The sequence below is a fragment of the Rhincodon typus genome, chromosome 3 (genome assembly GCF_021869965.1).
Source record: "Rhincodon typus isolate 14 chromosome 3, sRhiTyp1.1, whole genome shotgun sequence".
Taxonomy (NCBI): domain Eukaryota; kingdom Metazoa; phylum Chordata; class Chondrichthyes; order Orectolobiformes; family Rhincodontidae; genus Rhincodon; species Rhincodon typus.
The window spans coordinates 58,323,368-58,347,561 of record NC_063334.1 but is presented as its reverse complement, the minus strand read 5'-3'; the positions used below and the strand labels follow the sequence as shown (position 1 = coordinate 58,347,561).

Genomic DNA, 24,194 nt, shown 5'->3' with positions numbered 1-24,194 from the left:
AGGCCCAACCCTTTACTTAGTCATTTTCTTCTTAACATATTGTTGAAGCATTTTGGAATTTTCCTTCATATTACTGGCCTGATTTTAAAAAAAAATCTTCCCTTTACTTTTCTAATTTTCTTTTTCATCTGACCCCTGTAATGTCTATGCTCCTCCAAACTTCTTAAAGTATTACATTTTGAGACTTTCTACTGAATTGTCTGTTTTCTTGTCTTATGTATGCTTCCAGATAGCCAAAAGGCTCTTAATTGACAGTATCACCCATTTTCCTTTGTGGAGACATGTCTACATTGCCTGTGGAATTGTGTGCTTTAGAATATCTCCTACTGATTTGCCAGTTACTTTCTGACAGGTAACTGTAACAAGACTTCTTTTGCCTCGTCATCTCTTAGCTTTGCAGGGTTTGATTTTCTCCAATGTAGAATAGAATAGTATCCCTACAGTGTGGAGCAGGCTATTCAGCCCATCGGGTCTTCATCGATCCTCTGAAGAGCATCCCACCCAGATCCCCCCCACCCCCCCCCCCCCCCCCCCCCCCCCCCCCCCACTCTATCCTGTAACCCTAGATTTCCTATGGCTAATCCACCTAAGCCTGCACATCTTTGGACTGTGGGAGGAAACTGGAGCACCCAGAGGAAACCCACGCACACAGGGGAGGAACGCGCAAACTCCACACAGACTGTCGCCCGAGGATAGAATCGAACCTGGGTCCCCGGCACTTTGAGGCAACAGTGCTAACCACTGAGCTATTGTGTTGCTTTTAATCCTGTACTAATTTTGCTCCTTTCCATATTGGTGCTAAATCTAACTGTACTGTGATCACTATCTCCAAAATTGGCACCCATTTCTACTTCGTCCACCTATCCAGCCTCATTTTCTCAGACTAAATCTACTTGCGTCCTGTATCATTGAGCTTGTTACATACTGGCTTAAAAAAACGTATTTTGTGCCCTTTGTGACTTTCACTTTTATCGTATCCCCATTAATATTTGGGGAGTTGAAGTCACCATTCTCTGCCACTTGTATGTTCTCAATTTTGCATGTAGAATCTTCTCTCAATTACTTTCAACTATCTCATTCCTCCAAACTCCTAACTCTTCCTGCTGTCTGTTCTTCCTAGTCATGCACACAGAATGCCACACTCTTTCCTGACTGAGGACAAACCAGCCCTCTGACTGACCATAGTTTTCCTTGATTTGACTAAGTTTCACTTGCAGACATGACCACTTAGTTGGAGCAAATGCAGTATGCTTGCCCTGTCAGCTGCTGGCTCATGCTGTAGCTGTGAAATTGATGTAGCAGAGTGCTGTATCCAAGCATGTCCACCCACTTGACTGTTTATTGCTAACAAACATGATAAGCTGCCTTTCTGTCTATGTAAAATGGCAAGGCAACGTAAAGCTGCTGTGAGCATCCAAGTAAGTACAAAGTGAGTGAGTGCTAAGAAAACTGGTTAAGACACTAAGATTCACTCTATTATGCTGCATGAACTGGGTGCTTGTTCCTGTATCCAAAACTGACTAGCTGTAGTGTTGCAATTTAAGGTGTTGGTGAGCTCCAAACTGCGGTACTGAAGAGCAGAACTGTATTAGACATTTGCCCAAGATATGTCATGATGGTGTGCTGAGGCTGGTGATTTCCTGATACCAACCTTTTGTGAATGGAGGTTACAGGGGGCTGCTGCCCATGGATTGCGTGCTGGGATGTACAGAAAATGTTGGAGATTCTGAACAGATCTGTTGACACCTGTGGACCGAAGCAGAGTTTGTTTCAAGCTTGGTGTGATCCTTCTTCAGCTAATGAAGGTGAAGCTGTCAGACCAGGCAGGGTTTCTCCACCAGTCTCTGTGTTTGTTTCAGATTTTCAGAGCTGCAATATTTTGCTGTTGAGTGTGCCCTGGGAAGCTGGGGAATGCTGGCCAAGTTGTATGCCCGGAGAAGATATTGGCGAGGTGCAGCTGCCATGTTACTGACTTTTAAGTCAAGAATTGGCCCATCTAGTTTCTCTCTGGACTTGCAAAAGTAGCAACCCGCATATAAATGAGGTAAGATTAGATAATAATGGGATGTTACAGCATGCATACAGGCCCCTTGCCACTCACTAGCGAGGTTCTCATTTAGACATTGAAACCTTAAGCGGAAAATTGGCCTTTGTGTTCTTGAATTGAGAATCTCAGTTTTTCATTGTTGCCGTGTTTTCCCAACAGTTTCGCTGTTGCCCTCTGTCATTCACAAGGTGAGAAAGCTCTGTCCTTAGTGTTTCATTTATGGCATTTATGTGTTCTTAAGCTTTTGCAACATCTCACCTACTCCAATTTTCCTCTTCTTCATGTGTAATATGTGGAACATATTTAATATAGCATCTGTTGAGGCAGAGAAGCAGTTTAAACAATGTAATAAATATGGTAAAACTTGAAATGATCAAATGACTGTCTTTTGTTTGTGGTTATAACTACCATAGTGTTTTTGCCATATTGACAAATGTCTAAGCTTTCAGATTGTGACTTTTCAAAAACTTGGCTACTTCAGATCTATTCTTCTTAAGTATGACAATACAAATGTTTATCTCTGTGTTATCGGCTCATTAAAATTCTGTATGTGTGCAGATCTAAAATAATGACTGGTATACAAGTAGAAAAACAGCTGCTTTTGTACTGGTTAAAAAAGCTGTTGTAAATAGCAAGCTCTACCCATTTTCTCCTGTGATTTCTATTTGAGTAGATTTAACATTAACAGCAATATGGAAAAAGAACATTTTCAGTTCTGGAGGCCTTTTGGCCTGCCGCCACTATGGTTTCTTTGCAAGATCAGCTACACTTGGCCCTGTGTTCCTGATGTTTGTCTGTAAACCTCTTAAGTCCTCTTGTTTCAGTATTTGTCCAATTCCTTCTTTAAAAATTTGTAAACTTTCTGAATTTATTTCTGGTATAGTTTACTGTTGTACTTTCTTTTTCCCATGCCCTTCCCTGGCAACCAGCTGGTGTTCTGTAATAAGTACACCTTACTAACTTGCTGCTGAACAGCCTTTGATTTCCTACATCATTTCAGTTTTGCATAAATTAGTTACAACGATAGAAACAGGCTTTTTGGATCAAGAAATTAGTTGTTGGTATTTATTCTTCACATGAAAAACATTGCTCATGAAACTCTTACCAAATTCTCCTTATTGCCACTTTCTTTCAGCCACCTATCTCACGTGTTCTTCAACGTTGCCATGGATTTGGCTTCGGTCATAACTGTAGTTCATGTATTCCACAATCTCGTACCATTATCTTTCTGTGACAAAGAAAGGTTTGTGCCTCCTGGTCTGAATTTTAGCAAAAATCTGCTAAAGATCAATTTCAGGCAGTTTCATGGAGGGTTTCTCTCCACGAGCTCCAGCAAGTTATCCCACACAATTTCACACTGCTCGCTTAATTTTATATAGACCACACCTCTTTGGCACTAGTCATTCATTATTATGTGTTAACCAGCAGCAGAAGTATTTAACACAGCTGGCACCTTCTGGGATTTCAGCTGCCCATCTTTAACAAAGCATGATGCCTTGCAACAACATATCTGTCCCCTTGAACTGTTCATTGCTGGCAAACATGTCAGGCTGTCTGGCTTTGTGCCTGCACGATAAGGCAAGGCAAGACAGAAGTAATGTCAGCCTGTAAATTCTGAATGAAGCAACAATGCACAAAAAGACAAGGCAAGGCAAGGTGAGAGCCCTTGACATCAAGAGGCCGTTGCAAAACTACAATCAATGAGAAAATCAGAAGGTAAACTCTTCACTATTTGGAGTCACACATGGCACGCAGGAAGGTGGTCGTGGTTGTTGGAGGTCCTTCACTGTCGTTGAGTCAAAACCCTGGAATTCCCTCCCTAAAGACATTGTGGGTCTACCTACGGCACATGGACTGCAGGAGTTCAAGAAGACAGCTCATTTTTTCCAAGGGCAACAAGGAACTGACAATACACTCTGGCCAGCCAGTGATGTCCATGTCCCATGAATGAATTTAAAAAAAAAGTAAGGATACTGTGAGCACCTACATAGACACAAAGTGAATGAACACTGAGTAAGCATATGAAGAACCCGGAGATGTAACTTGTTTCAATGTGCAAGATGGGTCCCTGTCCTTGAGCACAAACTAGCCAGCCAGCAGCATTACAAAGAAAGATGTCAGTACGCTCCAAAATATAGCATTGAAGTTGAGAACTGTATTCTGAGTGAGCAGAGATGTACCATGATGATGTGAAGAGGTTGGTGCATGTAAAATGCCAGCCTCCATCGATGTGTGGTACAGGCAGTCGCTGCCCACGGAGTATGCTGTGAGATGTTGTTTCCTGCTGACCAAGATGGAAGTCCCAGGAGGAGCATGTGGCAAGCTGTAACCGCAGGTATCTACTCTGACTTCCATTTTAGGAACTGTTACTAGTTTCTCTCTGCTGTGTGGAACAATAGCAGAATGAATATAAATCAGAGTAATAATGAGACTTAATGCATGCTGACAGACCTCTCACCACTCACTAGCAAGATACTTATCTTGATGCAAAACTAGATTTTTTTCTTGACATCAAGAATCTCACTTTTCTGACCTTGCCATATCTTCCGAACTGATTTTCTATTGCTAACATTGCTCAAAAGCTGGGAAAATTCATCTGCCCATTCTGAATTCCTTTTGACATAGTTACATGATTAAATACAATCTTTAAAGAACCCTAACTGTGCCATACTTTTAAAATTTCGAACAAAAGCACACCAAATTTTTCCCCAGGTTTCATCATACTAGACAAATTACTATATTTTTAATGGCTGTGTCTCCACTGTATTTCAGAACCAGATTTTTGATATAGAATTCCAACAGTGACCTTATCAGAGTTTTTATAGTGTTGTATCTATTATATCTATTGTACTTTTAATTTTCTATTTAATGTTTAGTATGTTAGAGATATGCAGTGTTGACATACCTGCTTACATTTGTGTAGGTACTTTGTTTACACAAATTATACAGTTCTTTTAATAAGTTTCCTCCGTGCTTATAGCTCTGGCCTCTAGCTGTTTCACAGCTTTGGTTATTTTTTCCTTAAGTCCACATCCAGATTTAACCAATTAAGCAGAGTGAGAATCAACAGTAAATACACTCTCATGAGCAAATGCAGAACAATTGAACACTACTTAAGCTTAACCAATGTGTTTCTACTTTTATAGTAGCTAATTTCTTCGTTGAACCTAGAAATAATTGTGTTATCCGTTTTGGCCTAGTCACTTCCAGCATAATTTTTAAAAGCTGATGAACCTAACCTCTTCCACAGAGGTCACATAATGAAGAAAACAGCATCCTGTGTACATTCATGACTAACTTGAACCCATTCATTAGCCTTTCTCACTTCTAGTCTTTTTTTGTCTCCTTTTGTCTTCTAACTAACCTGTAATCTAACATTCTCTCTCTACCCATAATTCTGTGCTGTTCTCCCAATAATTTCCCGTATGATAGCTTGCCGAAAGTATTTTGAAAATCCAGGGCACCTACTGTAATATCTTTCTTCCTGTTTGCTACAAATTATTTTCTCTAAATATAGGTCACAATTTTTCCTTTTTGAGATCAAATCGGGGTGTGGAGGCTGGCATGCTAGGTGTCAAAGAACTTGTCAATCCCACTGCTGAGAACACTTGACTGGCTGTGCTAATCAGCTTGTTACGAGTTGACTGGTGTGCTTTGGCCAGGTGCTGGCCCTATTACAAGCCTCAGCAGTGGTGTTTCCGCTTCCTAGAAGCTGCGAACCAGCAGAGGCTGTTAGCTTCTGGATTGTAAAGTCTGTCATTTGAAGCCTAAACAAGGAATCCAGTGATGGGAAGGTAAGTCGTTCCCTTTTGCTCCTTGCAGAATGATGGTGTGGGAGGCAAGTGACTGTTAATTGACCACTTAATCGTCTTAACAGATCCAGAATTAATTGATAAGGTAGCAAATTATCCTCTAATTCCCATTGACATTTTATTTACTCGGGCTGGTTAATACCACATTTGATCAAATAATGTCGTGATTTCGAGGACATTGACTTTCACCTCACCTCTGTAATTCAATTCTTATGGCCACACTTGGTTCAGGGTTGTAATATGATCTAGAGCTGCATAGTCCTGACGGGTTTTAAACTGAAATTGATAAATGTCACTGGATTACAGAGTTGACCACACCTTCTATCACTTTGATTGTGGATAGACTGATGGGTCAGTAAGTGGCTAGATTGGATTTGCTGTGCTTTTTTATGGAAATTACTTTTATTGGGCAATTTTTCACCTTGTTGGGTAGATTTCAGCATTGTAGCAGTACTGGAACAACATGGAGGTGTGACTTATTCTGGAACACAAGTCTTCAATACAATAGCCAAAATATTAAGGGGCCCATAGCCTTTGCTCAATTCTGTGACCTCAGTTGTTCCATGCTATCACGTGGTGTGAATATAATTAACTGAAGCCTGGCTTCTGTCATGCTGAGGACTTTGAGAGGAGGCTGAGATGGATTATGCATCAGTACTTCTGGATGATGATAGTTGCCAACACTTTAGCCTTGTCTTATGCATTCATCTGCTGGGCTCTAATGCTATTAAGGATAGTGATGTTCATGAAGCAACTTCCTTGAGTTAGTTTAATTGTCCTCTATTCATGTAAGCATGTGTCAGTTCTGAGATAACAAGGTGTGGAGCTGGATGAACACAGCAGGCCAGGCAGCATCAGAGGAGCAGAAAAGCTGATGTTTCGGGTCTGGACCCTTCTTCAGAAATGGGGGAGGGGGAGGGGCTCTGAAATAAATAGAGAGGGGGGAGGCGGTGATAGAAGGTGGATAGTGGAGCAGTTAGATGGAGAGAAGACGGATAGGTCAAGGAGGCGGGAATGAAGCTAGTAGGTGAGTTTAGGTAGGAAGTGGGAGTGGGAGTTGGTCAGTGAGGTGGGAGGAGCAGATAGGTGGGAGAGAAGACGAACAGATCAAGGAGGCAGGGACGAGATGGGGGCTGGTCTTGGGATGCGGTCGGCGGTGGGGAGATTTTGAAGCTCGTAAAGTCCACATTGAGACCATTAGGTTGTAGGGTTCCAAGGTGGAATATGAGGTGCTGTTCCTCCAGTTTTTGAGTGGCATCGTTATGACACTGGAGGAGGCCCAGGATGGACATGTCGTCCAGGGAGTGGGAGGGGGAGTTGAAATGGTTCACGACTTTACGAGCTTCAAATGTCCTGTAATGAATCTGTCTAATTTAGCTGGTTTGTAGTGTCACAAAACATGGAGAGATTCCTTAATGTGAAGATGGCACGGTCCATAAGAACCCAGCAGAGGTCACTTCTACCCATACTGTCTGGACGAATTGGTCTATGCCAAGTAAGGGAGGGAGGGAGGGTTGAAGAGGTTCCTCCTTTCATGTTGGTATTCTTGACAACTGTCACTAATCTGGCACTGAGCTAATTTGCCACTTATAACTTCAGGACTCAGCCAGCTCAATCAGTAATCATGCTACCAAGCTAATGTTAGGTAGTGAGCATTGAAGTCCCCAACCTCGGGTATATTCTGCATTCTTGGTATTCTTAGTGCAGCTCCCTAGCTATTTTAAGAAATGAACTTGCTTACCACCTGAAAAGTGCAGTAGGTTGTAATTAACAGGAAATTCCTTTGCCCTGTTTGACCTGATGCCATGCCATGAGACTCATGGGATCCAGCACTGATATTGAGGACTCCCAAGATAGCTTTCTCCTGACTATATTATCATTGTTCTGTTACCTGTTGTACTGGTGCGACAGCAAGTAACCAAGGGTGGTGATGGAGGAGCACATAAGTGTAGAATGTTATTCCGAATGGCAAAGGAATGGTGAGAAAAATTTTATGTGACAATTTATTGGAATTTGGTGTACTCGAAGTAAGGTAAAGTTGCCACAGTCTTACCAGACCATAGGGCTGCTCTGTCATTAGCGAGAGATGATTGGTGGTTGTTTAACCTGACGGTGACCACGCCTCAGGTGAGAGGAGAGCTTGAGAAGGAGAGTCCTTGAAGGTAGCCTTAGCTGGTGTGGGAATTGAACCCACATTGTTGGCATCATTCTGCGTCACAAGCCAGCCACCAGCCAATTGAGCTGACCGGACAAGAATGTGAGAGAAATATTTTCATGTAATTTGAAAGGAGATTGGATAATTATTCGCAATGACATCGCAAATCGAACATAAAAAGATTACAGGGAAAGGCTGGGAAAATGGGATTAGAGTAAATGGCTCCTGTTGAAGAATCAGCACAGGCTGTAATTTATGATTTAGCAACTACAAAGCAGTGATATAATCAAGGGGTTCTAATCATAGCCTAACCCAGAAAGCAAAGTTCAAAGACTAATTCACCTGAACTAGAGTATTAGCTTACAACCCTCATGTCACTCCCGGATACTTTTTGGCTTAGTTAATAGTGCATGCTTGAAAAATGAGATGCCGTTATTGTATTTTACTCACTACAACATTGCGTACCTGAATTGTGAACTTGAAAAATCCTGTGTAGCTGTGGTACTTGTGTAATGTTTTGTACTTATGTTTTGCCAATGAATAAGTTTTGAAGCTATTTGAAGCGTATTATTGAAGAATTAGTAGTTTTGTTTGTGTCATGATGTGAAACTTTGTGAATATGGGTTTCTCCATATCTGGGGAGACGTTTTCTGCCAATGCTTGAAAAAGCCTATTCTGATACTTAGGATATGTTATCCTTCTGGCTTTGCTTCTTGTCTGCTGTAGTTATAACGAAAAAGTAGATGGACCTTTGATCTTATGCAAATGTGTAGAATGTTTGTGTTCAGCCAACTGATCAAAATCACATGCACTTTACTGACCTAATGATGGAAGTTAAGTTTTCTGTAACTTGTGAATTCCATTTTAAAATCTAATTGTTTGCTATATGTAATTGCAGAGGAACCTAATAAGTTCAGAAAAAAAAAAGACGTTAGTTCTTTTGGAGGAGTTAGGCTGGTAGCAGCTTGTCACACATGGTTAGTATATTGAGGAAAAAAAAACAAGCAGTGGTTTGGCTAAAAGGCATTAGGGTTCCAGTGACATTACTGAGTCCATTCATTCACAGTTTTTAGCTAGTGTCGTCTTGCCCCTTAAAATGATCACTGGGATCATGGAAGAGTGAGTTTGGGTTGGGAAGGCAGGATTAAAATTGTTTGTATTGTTTGACTGAAAAACTAAACAGAATAAAACTCCATAGTTAATAGATTTGGATTGCTGTTTCCAAACTCTCTCGGAAGAAAAGTGCTCCCTAATATGTATCCAGTGGATATGCAGATTTAATTTAATTATTTATAGAATCACAAAATAGTGACAATGCTGCTGGAAGTCATTTGGTTCATTTTATCTCTGCTGGCTCTCTGTAAGAGTGACTCTGCTAGTCCTGCTCCATTGCTGTTTTCCCCTTGGTCATGCACTTTTTTCCTCTTGGGTACTTATCCAATTACTTCTTGAAAACTGCGGTTGTAACTGCTCCTGCTCCACTCTCAGCTGCTACAGTCCAGATCCGAACAAGGAATAGAAATTGTATAATAAGGATGAAAGCGATCACATTTGATGTAAACCATATGCATAAATTTTACCAGTAAATAAGTATTTTCTCACTGTACTTAATTTTGCTGATTCCTCACTCCTTATGAATCTACATGTTGTATTGAGGAAAAAGTTTTATTCTGCTTTATTTTTAATTAGTGCCAGCTATGCAGCCATGTTATGTAAGCAGCTAAATCTGATATTGTACTGTAGGTCAGTTTGTTGCAACAAGAAAATATAGTTATTACTTTGTGTATTGTAATAGTGATTGCACTAATGACAATGAACCTCGTTGTTGTTCTGTTTCAGGCTGAGATTGTCAAGAGACTAAATGCCATTTGTGCCCAAGTCATTCCTTTCCTGTCTCAGGAGGTAAGCTGTTGTTAATATTACATATTTGTGATTCTGGTAGTGTAGATGTTACTTGGCTTCCTGTGCACAGATATTTTGTTTACTTGATGCAGAACAGATGATATCTAAGGAATAAACTTCCAAACAGAGGTCTCTTCCTTTTACTTGCATTATACATCTTAAAGAATTCGCTGTTTTGGATGTACGAGAACTCAAGGATTGTGTGTGTGTGTGTGTGTGTGTGTGTGTGTGTTTTCAGACCAATATAGATGTAAAATAAAATTCATTTTAAGCTGCTTGTTGCTTTCAATGTTATGCATAAAAGGGGACTGTTTATTATAATATATATCAAATGTGCACAGTTTGCAGATGTATATTCTTCATGCTTCCTTCTTAAAATTATGTTGATAACTTTTATAATTGTGCAAGGTTTATATGTAGATGTCTTTTAATCAATCAGTTCAGACATGTTATGACACACCTTGAGAGCAGGTAGGACTTGAATCCAGACTTTGCAGTTCAGAGGTAGAGGCACTACCACTGTGTCACGACTACTGAAGCCCTCAATAACTTCATGGTCTATTACTGAGTTGAACTTTCAATTGCAGGTTAATTAATTAAGTTTAAACCATTTTGATGACACTGTGGCTCAGTGGTTAGCACTGCTGCCTCACGGCACCAGAGACCTGGGTTCAATTTTAGCCTTGGGTGACTGTATGGAGTTCTCCCCATACCTCTGTGCGTTTCCTCTGGATGCTGCAGTTTCCTCCCATGGTCCAAAGACATGGTCCAAAGATGTGCAGGTTAGGTGGATTGGCCATTCTAAATTGCCCTGTGATATGCAGTCTAGATGGGTTAACCATGGTAAATGAGGGGTTCTGGGTCTGCATGGGATGCTGTTCGGAAAGTCAGTGCAGACTCTGGTCCAAATTACCTCTTTCTGCACTGTAGAGATTCTACGATTGTATGATTAATTTCAGGTCACATGATGGGATTTGGACTGATTTTCCCCAGAGTATTGGCTTGGGCCTCTGGTTTACTAGTCCAGTAACAGTACCATCACACCACTGTCACCCCACAAAATTTGTGTATAGATATGAACAGAGAGATTTAATGGGTTTTATTGCACATAATATTGCACTCATGACCTATCTTGTGTCTAATTTAAAAAATACTACTTAAAATTAAAATGTTTGCCCTCAAAAAAACCCAGCAGGAATTGTGTTGACTAAGCTTGCTGTGTTAGTGAGGAAGCCGCTGACACTCAAGTGGCTGCCTGGTACCAGAGAGATAAAATCACAAAAGTATTATGAATCAGATCTTGTGGTCTTCAGATCATTCCGAGACCAGATATGTGACCGAAGACACACATTGGAAATCCTGACACGTGGACCAACATGGGAATTACTTTGGAGGTTTAATTTCCGAAGGGCAATTCCTCAGGGTCCTGCATGAATGTTTATGGCTCTGAATTGAGTCGGAGACTTCAGACTGTTCCATGATATTTACCTGGATAACTATCCACAAAGTGTTAGACAAATAAAAATCTAGTGCACGTCCATATTTGACCCTCAATGACTGACATCCTGGCCGTATCTGACTACGTCTGATTACTCCCTGACCACCAAACTACCACTGGTCCCTACCACCTAACTACCATCCCAACTGTTCCATAAACCATCCACCTGCCCCCTCCGTGACTACCTACCTCACCTACTGTACCAACTTACCCACTTACTCTTTTACCCTTCACCAATTCACCCACTCTCCTTTCATCCACTGATCCATTCATAGCTTTCTCAATAATATTTGAAGAGTGAAACTTTAAACTCATTCTATGGCAGTTGTTGGCGCTAAAAGGTGGTGTTTCCTGTCTTCTTCAACTTTACTTTGCTCCAACAAAGTTTCCCAAGGGACACTGTAGTTGAGCATTTCAGGTTTAGAAGGATCTGGGCCAAATGCAAGGAAATGGGACTAGTTTAATTTAGGAACTTTGGTTGGCATGGTTGATTTGGACCAAAGAATACATTTCTGTGCTGTAAGACTCTAAGACACTATCTATTAGAAATTCCTGGAAATAACAGTAGCAGTTAGGGGAATTTTTGAGTCCAGTGACAATCCACGTGGAATTGTCACTGCTTAGAAGATTTGGATCCATATGTTGTGAATTACTTTATGGAATATGATGAGATAATAGGGCCCAAATTTTTCTCACTCAAAGCCCATTCACTTATACAGCTAAAATCAGGTCACAAGGCACTAAATGAATTACATGTATAATCTAACTTGTAAATTAAATATTATAACAATGTTTCCTTTCATTCTGAAAGATTCTTCTTTCATCTTCTGGTTGGATTCTTTATTATATCTTGCCAGTAGATCTTAATGAATCTGCTAAAGATGAGGGTACTAGATGATATATGTTTAGTGGGTGCCACAACTATTTGGTGTCTTTCATTTCAGCTAAATGCTGTTGGGAGTGGTATAAACATTTAAGTTTATTTTTGAGCTCCACTTGTTATACTTTAGTTTCTTTCTTAAATTGTAAAAACTAATGAATATCTTTTGTGAGGGTGCCATAATGCACTGGATCATCCATGTGCCGTCCTTTGGTTTTTAGGATTTTGAAGAGCGCATTATTCTAATGTATTTGTTAGAAGTTTGCAAGTATTCTGGTATCATTGCTCCAGGATATATTTAAATTCAAACAATGTTTTATAAAAATTTATTTATACCCATTAATACATAGTTATACATTTCATAGATAGTTGTCAATACATAGGATTTTTTTCTCTAAAGAATTCAGTTTTTTAGATCTAAGATGCAAGGACAGTTTAATAATTGTAAACTAATTGATTTAGTTCTCTTCTGCAGTTTAAAATGTTTAACCATTTCAAGCTTTGCATTGCTGCCATAATAAACCTTTAGAGAAAGGATTGGATTGAGCAGTTCAATATGCTCTGTGAACAATACATACATCATTGACCAATGAGGTTTTTCACTCTTAGGTTTAAGAATGACTTAATGCTACAGAATGCAAATGAAACTGACATTATTTGCTTTCTGAAATTCACTTTCAGCACCAACAGCAAGTGGTGCAGGCAGTGGAGCGGGCCAAGCAAGTGACCATGGCTGAGCTAAACGCAATCATCGGGGTACGTGGTCTTCAAAGTCTGCCCCTTACAGTGTGTATACCCATTTTATTACTCTCCTTACCACTGCTGGAGCCAGTTTAACAATTAAAATGAGGGAGATCACATGCAAAGGGATCCATTATCTTTAATTTTAATTTTAACTTAAAGATACAGGCATAAATTATTGCTCAATTCAATCTAGCTATTATTGTTGCATCTTGTGTGTTGTAAATTCAAATCCTAACCAGTGTTAAAAAGAGAAAAATAAATATTTATGATTATTTAGGTGTGCAATTATATATTTAAAAACAAAATGAATTGGCTGTAATTCATGTAAGCATTAAAATGTTGTGAAATCTTCTGTGTTATATAAATGTCCTAATGTTCTCCAGTGATTAAGTGAGTCAGAGGACTCTTGGCAGTTTAGTTTTTCCAAAAAAGCCAAACAAAAATTTGAATTCTGATAATTGGCTGAACTTTTTGTGTAATTAATGCAATAAGATGGAACTGCAAAGTATTAATTTTTTTATCTGTTGCAACTACTGGTACGATAATATGTACAAGTTTGGTGAGGTATTAATCATTGCCGTATCATATGACACGCAGAGATGATCACCAAAAATTTAAACCATATAAGAGATATCTTGAACTATTTTGTGTCATACCCACTTAATTTCTTCAGTTTATATTATTGAAATATTTCCTTTGGTGCAGGTGGCATAAAATAGTCATACAACCCCCTGGCAAAATGTGCAACTGACTGCCCACCATTGCTTCTAACAGTAGCAAATAATGTATTTTCAAGCAATCATTGAAATAAATGTTAATGACTTATTATTTTTAACTTTTCAAAGTTTAGTACTTAGTTATTATTATCAGACTTGCAAAACTTACGCTGCAATAAGTTTTTCAATCCCTAGAGGAATTGAATTGTCAAGGGATAATAATGATTTCTTAAGGTGATTAATGAGAATGTGCGAGAATCTTGTGTATATTCTGAAAAGACTCCTAAAATAACCAAGGAATAAAAAAGCGTTTCTTTTGTCATGACGTAATGGCACAGAGACAATAAATGGTAACCATCCAATGAAAGGCTATTGATGTTAAGTTTTACTCTTGCAGTGATGTAAAGCTCAGAAATAGAATCTTAATTTACACAATATGACATCTGGATACACATTCGAATTTGAGTAATTACTTCACGGACCTTTTCTGATTTTGTAATGTAACTGATTTTGGCCTGAAACTCCTGGTTTCCAACTGAAAATTAGCAGACATGCAGAACCTCTAGGAAATGGTTGACATCATTTCATTTGGTATTCAACTGGTCCAGTCAAGACCTTATGCTCCAAGATTGGAGAGTTTTTATTCATTTGGTATTTTGGTTGCAGTCATTTCTTTTTTAAAATTAGATTCAGCCTTTGCCTCTACAGAAATCTTATTGAGTAGTAATCTTTCTTTTTTTAAAAAAAAGTATTTTATATGGGAGTATGAATTATTTAAAACTAAATTATTGATAGAAGTATTGAATATGTAATAAATAGACTAAGTCTTTCATTTTTTTTCACTGAAGCATAAATTTGCTTAAGCTAAAAAATTCAATGAATGAGGCAGACTATTTTTCTTTTTCATTTTCAACCCTGTCCTGAAGCCCATAAATTAATATAGTTGTAACTACAACACAACTAGACTATGAATCCTCCATCTTTTAATCTACACATGCATGATGTTCTCAGCAATGAAGCCAGTCACACAAAAGAGCTAGTAAATCTGTCTATGCTAAAATTTAAAAAAATTAATTTATCTCAACAGTAATCTCCTTCTCATATAACTGTGCAGCTGGTTCTAGCAATTATATTTTATGAAATTTTATTTGAATTAACTCGCTATGGAGCAATTTTTCTCTTTTGTGTTGTCTGTGAAGATTTTTTTCTGTTTTTTTTCAATGTATCAAATACACTTTGAAATGGTAATTATTCCATTTAGTTTGATTAAAATTCAAATTGCTGAGTGAAGATGTAGATAAGGGTCACTGAATAATCAATCTGAAGTGTAGGTAGTACTTCAGTTTTTTGCCTTTGTGAAATAGGAAATTGGAACCCTCCGATTGGAGCTGATAGTGGCTTTAGATGTGGCTTGATTGCTAGTTGTTTTTTAATGGGCTACTTTAAGAGCTATTTGGAGCTTGGACGACTACATGGAAGATATTGGCAGTTAATTAGATGAAATAAAATAGAAGAGTGACCTTCACTTCTTGCTAATGGCCTTCCACAAAGTGGGATGAAACTAAGTCAATCATGAAAATTTGTGAATTATGTTTGTTCTGAGCCTTTCATGCTTCAGTTCTTAGAATTGGGGTTGAATACACTGTGCAGTTATGCTTTATGATCCCTTAGAAATTGGGCATTTTATGTATCAGACATTATTAAAAGTCATCATTAAGGACTCATGCACGCAAAAATCAAAATCTGATGGTTGCAGGAAAACAAAATAAGGCTTTATAATTTAGTTTGGAATACTTCCAAAACTTTCATATTGAATAGAGAACTTTGTAAGCTAACGCAAAAAACAGCTGGTGATTTTAGATATTGAATAGATGTTCCCCGTCAGAAGGTCATGATCATGGAATTGTAATAGTGCCTGTGACTTGAATCTGCTGTCAGAATCAGGTAAGTTCACTTTTATCTGATGCATGTCTAGACTAGATTGACTGCTGAATAATGATTAACATTGGTTTGGATGACAAGCTTAACTTTGACCTCAAACAAATACAAAATGCTGAAGAAACTCAGTAGGTCTGGCAGCTTCTGTGGAGAGAGAAACCAAGATAATGATCGTGTGACATAGTAATAAAGAAGGTCATACTGGACTTGAAACATGAACTCAGTGTCTCCACAGATGCTGCAAGACCTGATGAGTTTTTCCAACATTATCTGTGTTACTTCAGATTTACAGCAGCAGTATCTTGCTGTTAATTAAGTTTGATCTATTTATAACTTACTTTGTGTTTTTGTTGATGCATTATGGGTGTACCATACCCACTTAGAGATACCCGGATGGTTTGGATGTTACTTCCTATTTAGAGAAGTATGAATCTTACATTGTCTATGGGAGACAGGCTGAAATTTTCCAGTGTATTGCCTAACTGTTGAGGCATGGCTCTGTCTCTATGAATGAGAAAGCTCACCAGAGTGAACTCGAATCAGCTTGTTAAGAGCTTCTTGGCATGTCTTTTGGTGAATCGTAAGTTGTGAACTGTCCGAACTCACCAGAAGCTGTCAGTCAATCAGAGACTGGTAACTTCTTGGTTTTGGAAATTGCCGCTGGAGGCTTGGTCTTCTGGTGAAAAGGTAAGTCTTTCTTCTGTGTCTCTTAGGGTGGGAATTACAGGGAGAGGGGATTGATGGGTGTTAGAGGTGTAGTTCCAAATGGACCTTTTTGCCCAATACTTCATTGCTGAGGCTGGAAGGAAGCCGCGAGTATCTATCTAGGGTTTAGTCATCCACATATTTGCCCATCCTGCCACCTTTCTTTCTGCCTCCAGTGAGGGAAATATTGTGCTCATAGTTTCAATGAACAGTCACTACTTTCAATGTAGTATGACATTTGAACCTTTCCACAGCAGGGGCTCTTTCTCTCCTGGCTATGCTACAAGTTCTATACATTCAGTAATTAGTTAGAAATAACTAGAAAATATTATAATAGGGCAGTGTACTAATTTTAAGTGGAACAAATCTATCAGATATTAGAATGCAAAAAAAGTAATTTGGCTTCTAGAGGAAAAACACACAGGCAGGAGTTATGGAGATCCTTTCAAGGTGGTGTTCTCATTATGTAGACAGGAAACAGATAGTTGACCCAAAACAGTTACCCATTATTGTAAAACCCTGGGCCCAATTCTGAATTTGCCCACAACAGGAAGCATAATTTCCATTTTTTCCTTGTCAAGGTCATTTAGAATCTTTTAAACTTTCATCAAGTCACCTCTCACTCTTCTAAACAGCAATGAAATACGAGACAACAAGGTGCAGAGCTGGATGAACACAGCAGGCCAAGCAGCATCATAGGAGCAGAAAGGCTGACGTTTCGGGCCTAGACCCTTCATCAGAAATGGGGGAGGGGAAGGGGGTTCTGAAATAAATAGGGAGAGAGTGGGAGGCGGATAGAAGATGGATAGAGGAGAGGATAGGTGGAGAGGAAACAAACAGGACGAAGAGGCGGGGATGGAGCCAGTAAAGGTGAGTGTAGGTGGGGAGTTAGGGAGGGGATAGGTCAGTCCAGGGAGGACGGACAGGTCAAGGGGGCGGGATGAGGTTAGTCGGTAGGAGATGGGGGTGCGGCTTGAGGTGGGAGGAGGGGATTGGTGTGAGGAAGAACAGGTTAGGGAGGCAGGGACGAGCTGGACTGGTTTTGGGATGCAGTAGGGGGAGGGGAGATTTTGAAGCTTGTGAAATCCACGTTGATAACATTGGGCTGCAGGGTTCCCAAGCGGAATATGAGTTGCTGTTCCTGCAACCTTCGGGTGGCATCGTTGCGGCACTGCAGGAGGCCCAGGATGGACATGTCGTCTGAGGAATGGGAGGGAGAGTTGAAATGGTTCGCGACTGGGAGGTGCAGTTGTTTATTGCGAACCGAGCGTAGGTGTTCTGCAAAGCGGTCCCCGAGCCTCCGCTTGGTTTCCCCGATGTAGAGGAGGCCACAACGGGTACAGCGGATCTGCAAAGCGGTCCCCGAGCCTAAATACAGTTCGGCCGGAAAAGCTTTCTGTTATAAGATAACCTGTTCGTTCCGGGTATCAATCTAACAAAACTCCCTGATCCACCTCTAATGTATTTACATCCTTCTTTAATAAGGAAGCCAAAACTGTGCACATTGTTCAAGATGTGGTCTCACTAATGGCCTGTGTAACTTGATTTTAACATTCTTTTGTGTTCAATTGCTCTCACCTTCCATTAGTCTCCTTAATTACATTCTGTACTTGCATGTTAACATTGTGTGGCTTATATACTAGAACACCTAGCTCTCTTTCCGTTTCAAAATTCTTCACTGTTCTCTGTTTCTGTTTTTTCTCTTCCTGCTGAAGTAAACAGTCATATTTTCCCACATATCTAATCTTAAGGACAGTTACTATAGTCCCAGAGGCCCATTGGGCTGCTTTCTTATTACTGAGAGACAACTGGTGGTGGTTTAACTTTTGGGTCACTATCCCTCAAGCGAGAGGTGTGGTTGAGAAGGCAGGACCTTCATAGTAACCTCAGCCAGTGTGGGAACTCTGTAATCCAAACCAGCTGTCCAGCCAACTGGGCTAACCTATCCCCATATACACTATTGACCAGTCAATCAAACTTTATATATCTGTCTGCAATCTTATGATGTCCCCTTGACAACATACTTCCCTATTTACTTTTTCTGTCCGCAGCAAAATCAGCGACTATATTTTCACTCCCTGCATCTAGGTCATTGATATAAATTGTAAAACGTTGAGGACCCAGCAAGGACACCTGCAGGACCCCACTCGCTACATTCTGCCAATCGGAAAAAGACACATACTCTCTTTTCAGGAATGATAAGATATAAGAGCAGAATTAGGCATTCAGCTCATCGAATCTGCTCTGCCATACAGTCATGGCTGATATGTTTCTCAATCCCAATCTCATGCCTTCTACCTGTAACCCTAGATCCTCTTACAAATTAAGGACGTTTCTATATCTCGATCTGTCGCGTGCTCTTGCTCTCTAATACACTCAGTTACTTGAGCTCCACTGCCCACTGAGGAGATGATATCCGCAGATTAATTACAGAAGGAATACCTCCTCATCTCAGTTCTAATGGGTCATCTCTTCACTCCTGAGATTGTACTTTGGGTCTTAGTCTCTCCTACCAGTGGAAACATCATCTTCATGTCCACTCTATCTAGGCATCTCCATATTCTGTAAGCTTCAGTCAAATCCGCACTCATCCTTCTAAACTCCATTGAGTCCAGACCCAGAGTCCTCAACTGCTCTTCAGATAACAAGCTCTTCATCACTGAAATCATTCTTGTAAACCTCCTCTGGACCCTCTTCGAGGCCAGCAATCTTTCCTTGCAAATGGAGCCCAAAACTGCTCTCAATATTCTAAATGCGACTTGACCAGACTTTCATACCGCCTCAGCAGTACGTCCCTGCTCTTGTATTCTAGCCTCTCACCATACATGGCAACATTGCATGTATATTTCTTACTGCCAACTGAAACTGCATCAAAAACAAAGTTGCTGAAAAATCTCAGCAGGTCTAGCAGCATCTGTGAAAGGAAAAAACAGAGTTAACGTTTCGGGTCCAGTGATGCCTCCTCAGAACTTCGACAAGGGAGCCTGCGAAATGTCCACCGTCTTCCTCAACTGAGGATTCCCCAGCTCTGTTGTCGACTGGGCCTTCAACCAGGTCTGACTCATCTTCCGCACTTCCGCCCTCACCCCTTCTCCTCCCTCCCCCAACACCGATGGGGCTCCCCTTGTCTTTACCTACCATTTCACCAGCATCCACATCCAGAAGATCAGACGCCATTTCCGCCAGCTCCAGCAAGATGCCACCACCAGACACATTCCCCTCCCCTCCCTTGTCTGCCTTCTGCAAGGACCGTTGCCTCCGGACACCCTGATCCACACTTTCGTCCCCCCCAACACCACTCCACAGCCCTATGGTACCTTCCCCTGTAACCAGCGAAGGTGCAACACCTGTCCATTTACCTCCTCCATCCCCAGTATCCAAGGGCTTAAACATACCTTCCAGATGAAGCAACACTTCACCTGCGCTTCCCAGAATCTAGTCTACTGCATTCGCTGCTCACAATGTGGTCCCCTCTATACTGGGGAATGAAGCGTAGACTGGGTGACCGCTTCGCAGAACATCAATGCTCTGCTCTCAAGAAATACCCTGAACTACCTGTTGCCTGCCACTTTAACACACCTCCCTGTTCCCTGGCCAGCATCTGTCTCTGGCTTGCTGCAGTGTTTTTAGCAAAGCTCAGCGCAAGCTGGAAGAACAACACCTCATTTTCCGCTTGAGGACCCTGTAGCCCTCCGGACTCAATATAGAGTTCAATAATTTTAGGGTCTGAACTCTCCCATGTCCCACCCCACCCCATCCACCAACCCACCAAGCCTTGTTATCACATAGCCTGCCATTACATACTATCTGTTGTTATTAGTCACTAATAGTCCCCATTAACAACTATTCACCCTCCCAGCCTGATCGTTATCACCTCTTTGTCTGTCTCTCTTTAGGCTCTATCCTATCGTTTACTCCCTACCCCATTCCCCCTCCCCTTTTTTCATATAAACTGACATTTTCCCAGCCACCATCAGTTCTGAGGAGGGGTCACTGGACCCGAAACGTTAACTCTGTTTTTTTCCGTCACAGATGCTGCTAGACCTGCTGAGCTTTACCAGCAACTTTGTTTTTGTTCCGAATAAAAACCAAAAGAACTGCGGATGCTGTAAATCAGGAACAAAAACAAAGTTGCTGGAAAAGCTCAGCGGGTCTGGCATCATCTGTGGAGGAGAAAACAGAGTTAACGTTTCGGGTCCGGTGACCCTTCCTCAGAACTGATGGTGGCTGGGAAAACGTCAGTTTATATGCAGAAAATAGGGAAGTGGGTGGGGTAGGGAGTAAACCATAGGATAGAGCCCGAAGAGAGAGAAAGACAGTTGGACAGACAAAGGAGTTGCTAACGATCAGGCTGGGAGGGTGAATAGTTGTTAATGGGGACTGTTAGTGACTAACAACGGGGGGTGTGTAGTGGCAGGCTATGTGGTAACAGGGTCTTTCTTGAGAGCAGAGCATTGATGTTCTGTGAAGCGGTCACCCAGTCTACGCTTCATTCCCCAGTGTAGAGGGGACCACATTGTTACCACATAGCCTGCCACTACACACCCCCCGTTGTTAGTCACTAACAGTCCCCATTAACAACTACTCACCCTCCCAGCCTGATCGTTAGCAACTCCTTTGTCTGTCCAACTGTCTTTCTCTCTCTTCGGGCTCTATCCTATCGTTTACTCCCTACCCCACACACTTTCCTATTTTCTGCATATAAACTGACGTTTTCCCAGCCACCATCAGTTCTGAGGAAAGGTCACCGGACCCGAAATGTTAACTCTGTTTTCTCCTCCACAGATGCTGCCAGACCCGCTGAGCTTTTCCAGCAACTTTGTTTTTGTTCCTGATTTACAGCATCTGCAGTTCTTTTGGTTTTTCTCTGAAACTGCATGTTAACTTTAAGAGAATCCTGAACTAGAACTCCTAAGTCCCTTTGAGCTTCAGATTTCCAAAGTCTTTGTTCATAAAGAAAATCATCAACGCCTCTGTTTTTACTACCAAAATATATAACCTCACATCCATATTGTATTCTATCTACCTCTTCTTTGCCCACTCTCCTAGCCTGTCCAAATACTTCTGCAGCCTCCCTGCTTCCTCAACCTGTCCTGTCCCTCCCTGTATCTTTGTATCATCTGCAAACTTGGCAACAATGTCCTTAGTTCCTTCATTAACTCTTTCACTCCATGGATGTCACCTGACCTGAGTTTTTCTTGCAATTTCTATTTTCATTTTCCTTCAGTTCCTCATTCCAGATCATTAAAGATAATGTGAATAGTTGTGGTCACAGCACTGACTTCTGCACAACTCCACTAGTTACTGGCTGCCTTCCTGAAAAAGACCCCTTTATGCCCACTCTCTGCTGTCAGCCACATAGCCAATCCTCTATCCATACCAGAAAGAATTCTAACAGATTTATCAGGCATGATCTCCCCTTGATGAACCATGCTGGCTCAACCCTATTTTACGATGCACTTCTCATGTACTCTCAAATCTTACCAACGAACCAAGTCAGGCTAATCATCTAATAATTTTCCATCTTCTGCCACCTTCCCTTGAAAAGGGGTGGTACTTTAATCAATCTTCCATGTATCCTGTTATGTTGCCCCCTACACCATGTGCTTCCACTTTGCATGATAACCTGTTATGTAACACCTTATCTTCTGGAAACCCAAGTACGGTACATCAATGGACTGTCCTTTATCCATAGCACCTGTTACTCATTCAGAATAAATCGATTAGCATGATTTCTCTTTCTCAGACCCATGCTGACTCTTCCCAATTGCCATGAGTTTTTCTAAGTGCCAACTGTAACCTCCTTTTATGAGAAATTCTAATACCAGCCCCACAACAAAGATTAAGCTAATTGGCCTATAGTTTCTTGGCTTCTGGTCCCCTCTGTTAAGTAGAAGAGTTATATTTGTTACTTTCCTGTCTGATGGAATATTTCCAGAAGAAAGAAAATTTAGGAAAATTAACACCGATGCACCTACCACCTGATTAGCAATCTCTTTTAAGACTATGGTGAAGTCCATCAGGACCCAGAGACTAGTCAGCCCACAGCTCAATCTGTTTGCTGAGTCATGCTTTTGTGGTTTATTGTGATTTCACCAAGTTCCTTTCTTCCTGCATGTTCCAAATTTACAGCCATTACTGGGATGTTTTGATTCCTATATAGTGAAGACAGAAGCAAAATGTTTGTTCATTTTATCCACCATTTTCTTATTATCTACTACTACTGTAGCTCTCTATTCTCACTTTGTAGAAGTTCAACACTCACTTTACTTACAGTTTTTAGATACCTGTAGAAATTCTTGTTATCCATTTTTATGTTTCTCACCAACTTCCTGTCCTCTTATTATCCAATTTCTTTCTCGTGATTAACCTTTTAATAATTTTCTATCTTTTCTTTATATTCTAACTAGTCATTTGACTTAATGCTCACCTTTGTGCAAGTATATGTTTTTCCTTAAGTTTGATATTCTCCTTCTTTAGTTAACAGTGAATGGTGAGACCCCTTTGGTATTTTGCTTTATAGTAGAGATATACTTATTCTGATCATTCTGAAACATCTCTTTTAAATGTCTGTCACTGCTTCTTTATTGATCTATCCCCTAGCCTCGTACTTCACTTCACTCCAGCTGGCTCAACTTCCATACCCAATATTTGCCCTTACTCAAGATAAGCATATTAGTCTCAGACCCATTTTTCTCCCTTTCAAACTGAATGTAAAATCCAATCAAATTATGGTCACCACAGCCTAAAGGTGCCTTTTCTTCTGAGGTACCTAATTAATCCTGTCCCATTACATAATCCCAAATCTAATATAACCTCTTCTTTGGTTGCTTCTAGACCATGCTGCTTTAAGAGGCTTTCTCAAAAACATTCTATGAACTTCTCATCCATGCTATAATTACCAATCTGATTTTTCCAGTTTATGTTTCGATTAAGATCACCCATAATTATTGCCATGCCTTTAGCACAAGCACCCAATTTTTCTTCTTTTATACTTTGTCCCGCATTGTAGTTACTTTAGCCTATAGACCACACCCACTAGTGATTTCTTTCACTACTATTCCTCATGTCCACACAAACCAGTTCTACTTCCTGATCTCTTGAATCGAGGACATCTTGGAACTATTGCTGCATCCAAGGCACTGGAAGTGGCAGTGGTATACACAGGTCACTCAACCATGCAAAGTCCTCATAACTAATCCAGGAGGGTTTTCCAAAAATTAGGAGAGTTATCCCACTGACTATCAATCTATTGCATGACTAATCTTTCTCACAGAAGCATATGGAGAAAGGCAACGACCTAGTGACGTTTTGTTGGATTACTAATTCAGAGACCCCTATCATATTTTTAGCTCCCAGGTTCAAATTTCAGCATAGCAGTTGGTGGAATTTGCATTCACTAATTATCTGGAATTAAAAGTCTAATGATAACCATTAATCCATTGTTACTTGTTGTAAAAGCAAAAACTCCTCTGATTCATGAATATCCTTTCAGGAAGGAAAACTGCCATCCTTACCTGGTCTGACCTAGATGTGACAATATACTTGACTCTGCAGTGTCCTCTGAAATGAACAACCAAGGCATTCAGTTGTATCAACTGCAAGAATGTCTCAAAAATAGGAATGAAACTAGATGGACAACTGGGCGTCGACCCAGACTCTGCAAAGTCCTAGCTGAGGGCTAGTGCCAAAACCGGGAGAACTGCTTCTCGAATTAGTTGAGCAACAGCCTGACATAGTCATACTCATGGAATCGTAACTTGACAGACAGCGTCCCTGATGCCACTGTCTGTTTTC

The 24,194-nt window shown here is 40.5% G+C and overlaps 1 protein-coding gene across 3 annotated transcripts in view; it reads left to right on the top strand.

Annotated features, from left to right (window-relative positions):
• Positions 1-24,194, top strand: part of LOC109938207 (transducin-like enhancer protein 4) — a 195,219-nt gene that overhangs the window by 50,315 nt on the left and 120,710 nt on the right. For 2 of the 3 annotated variants that reach the window (XM_048595205.1, XM_048595204.1), the window contains exons 5-6: positions 9,854-9,916; positions 12,976-13,050. In XM_048595205.1, coding sequence (XP_048451162.1) covers positions 9,854-9,916; positions 12,976-13,050 — 138 coding nt within the window. Of the gene's footprint in view, positions 1-9,853; positions 9,917-12,975; positions 13,081-24,194 lie in introns of all 3 variants that reach the window. The other variant, XM_048595206.1, reaches the window with a different exon arrangement.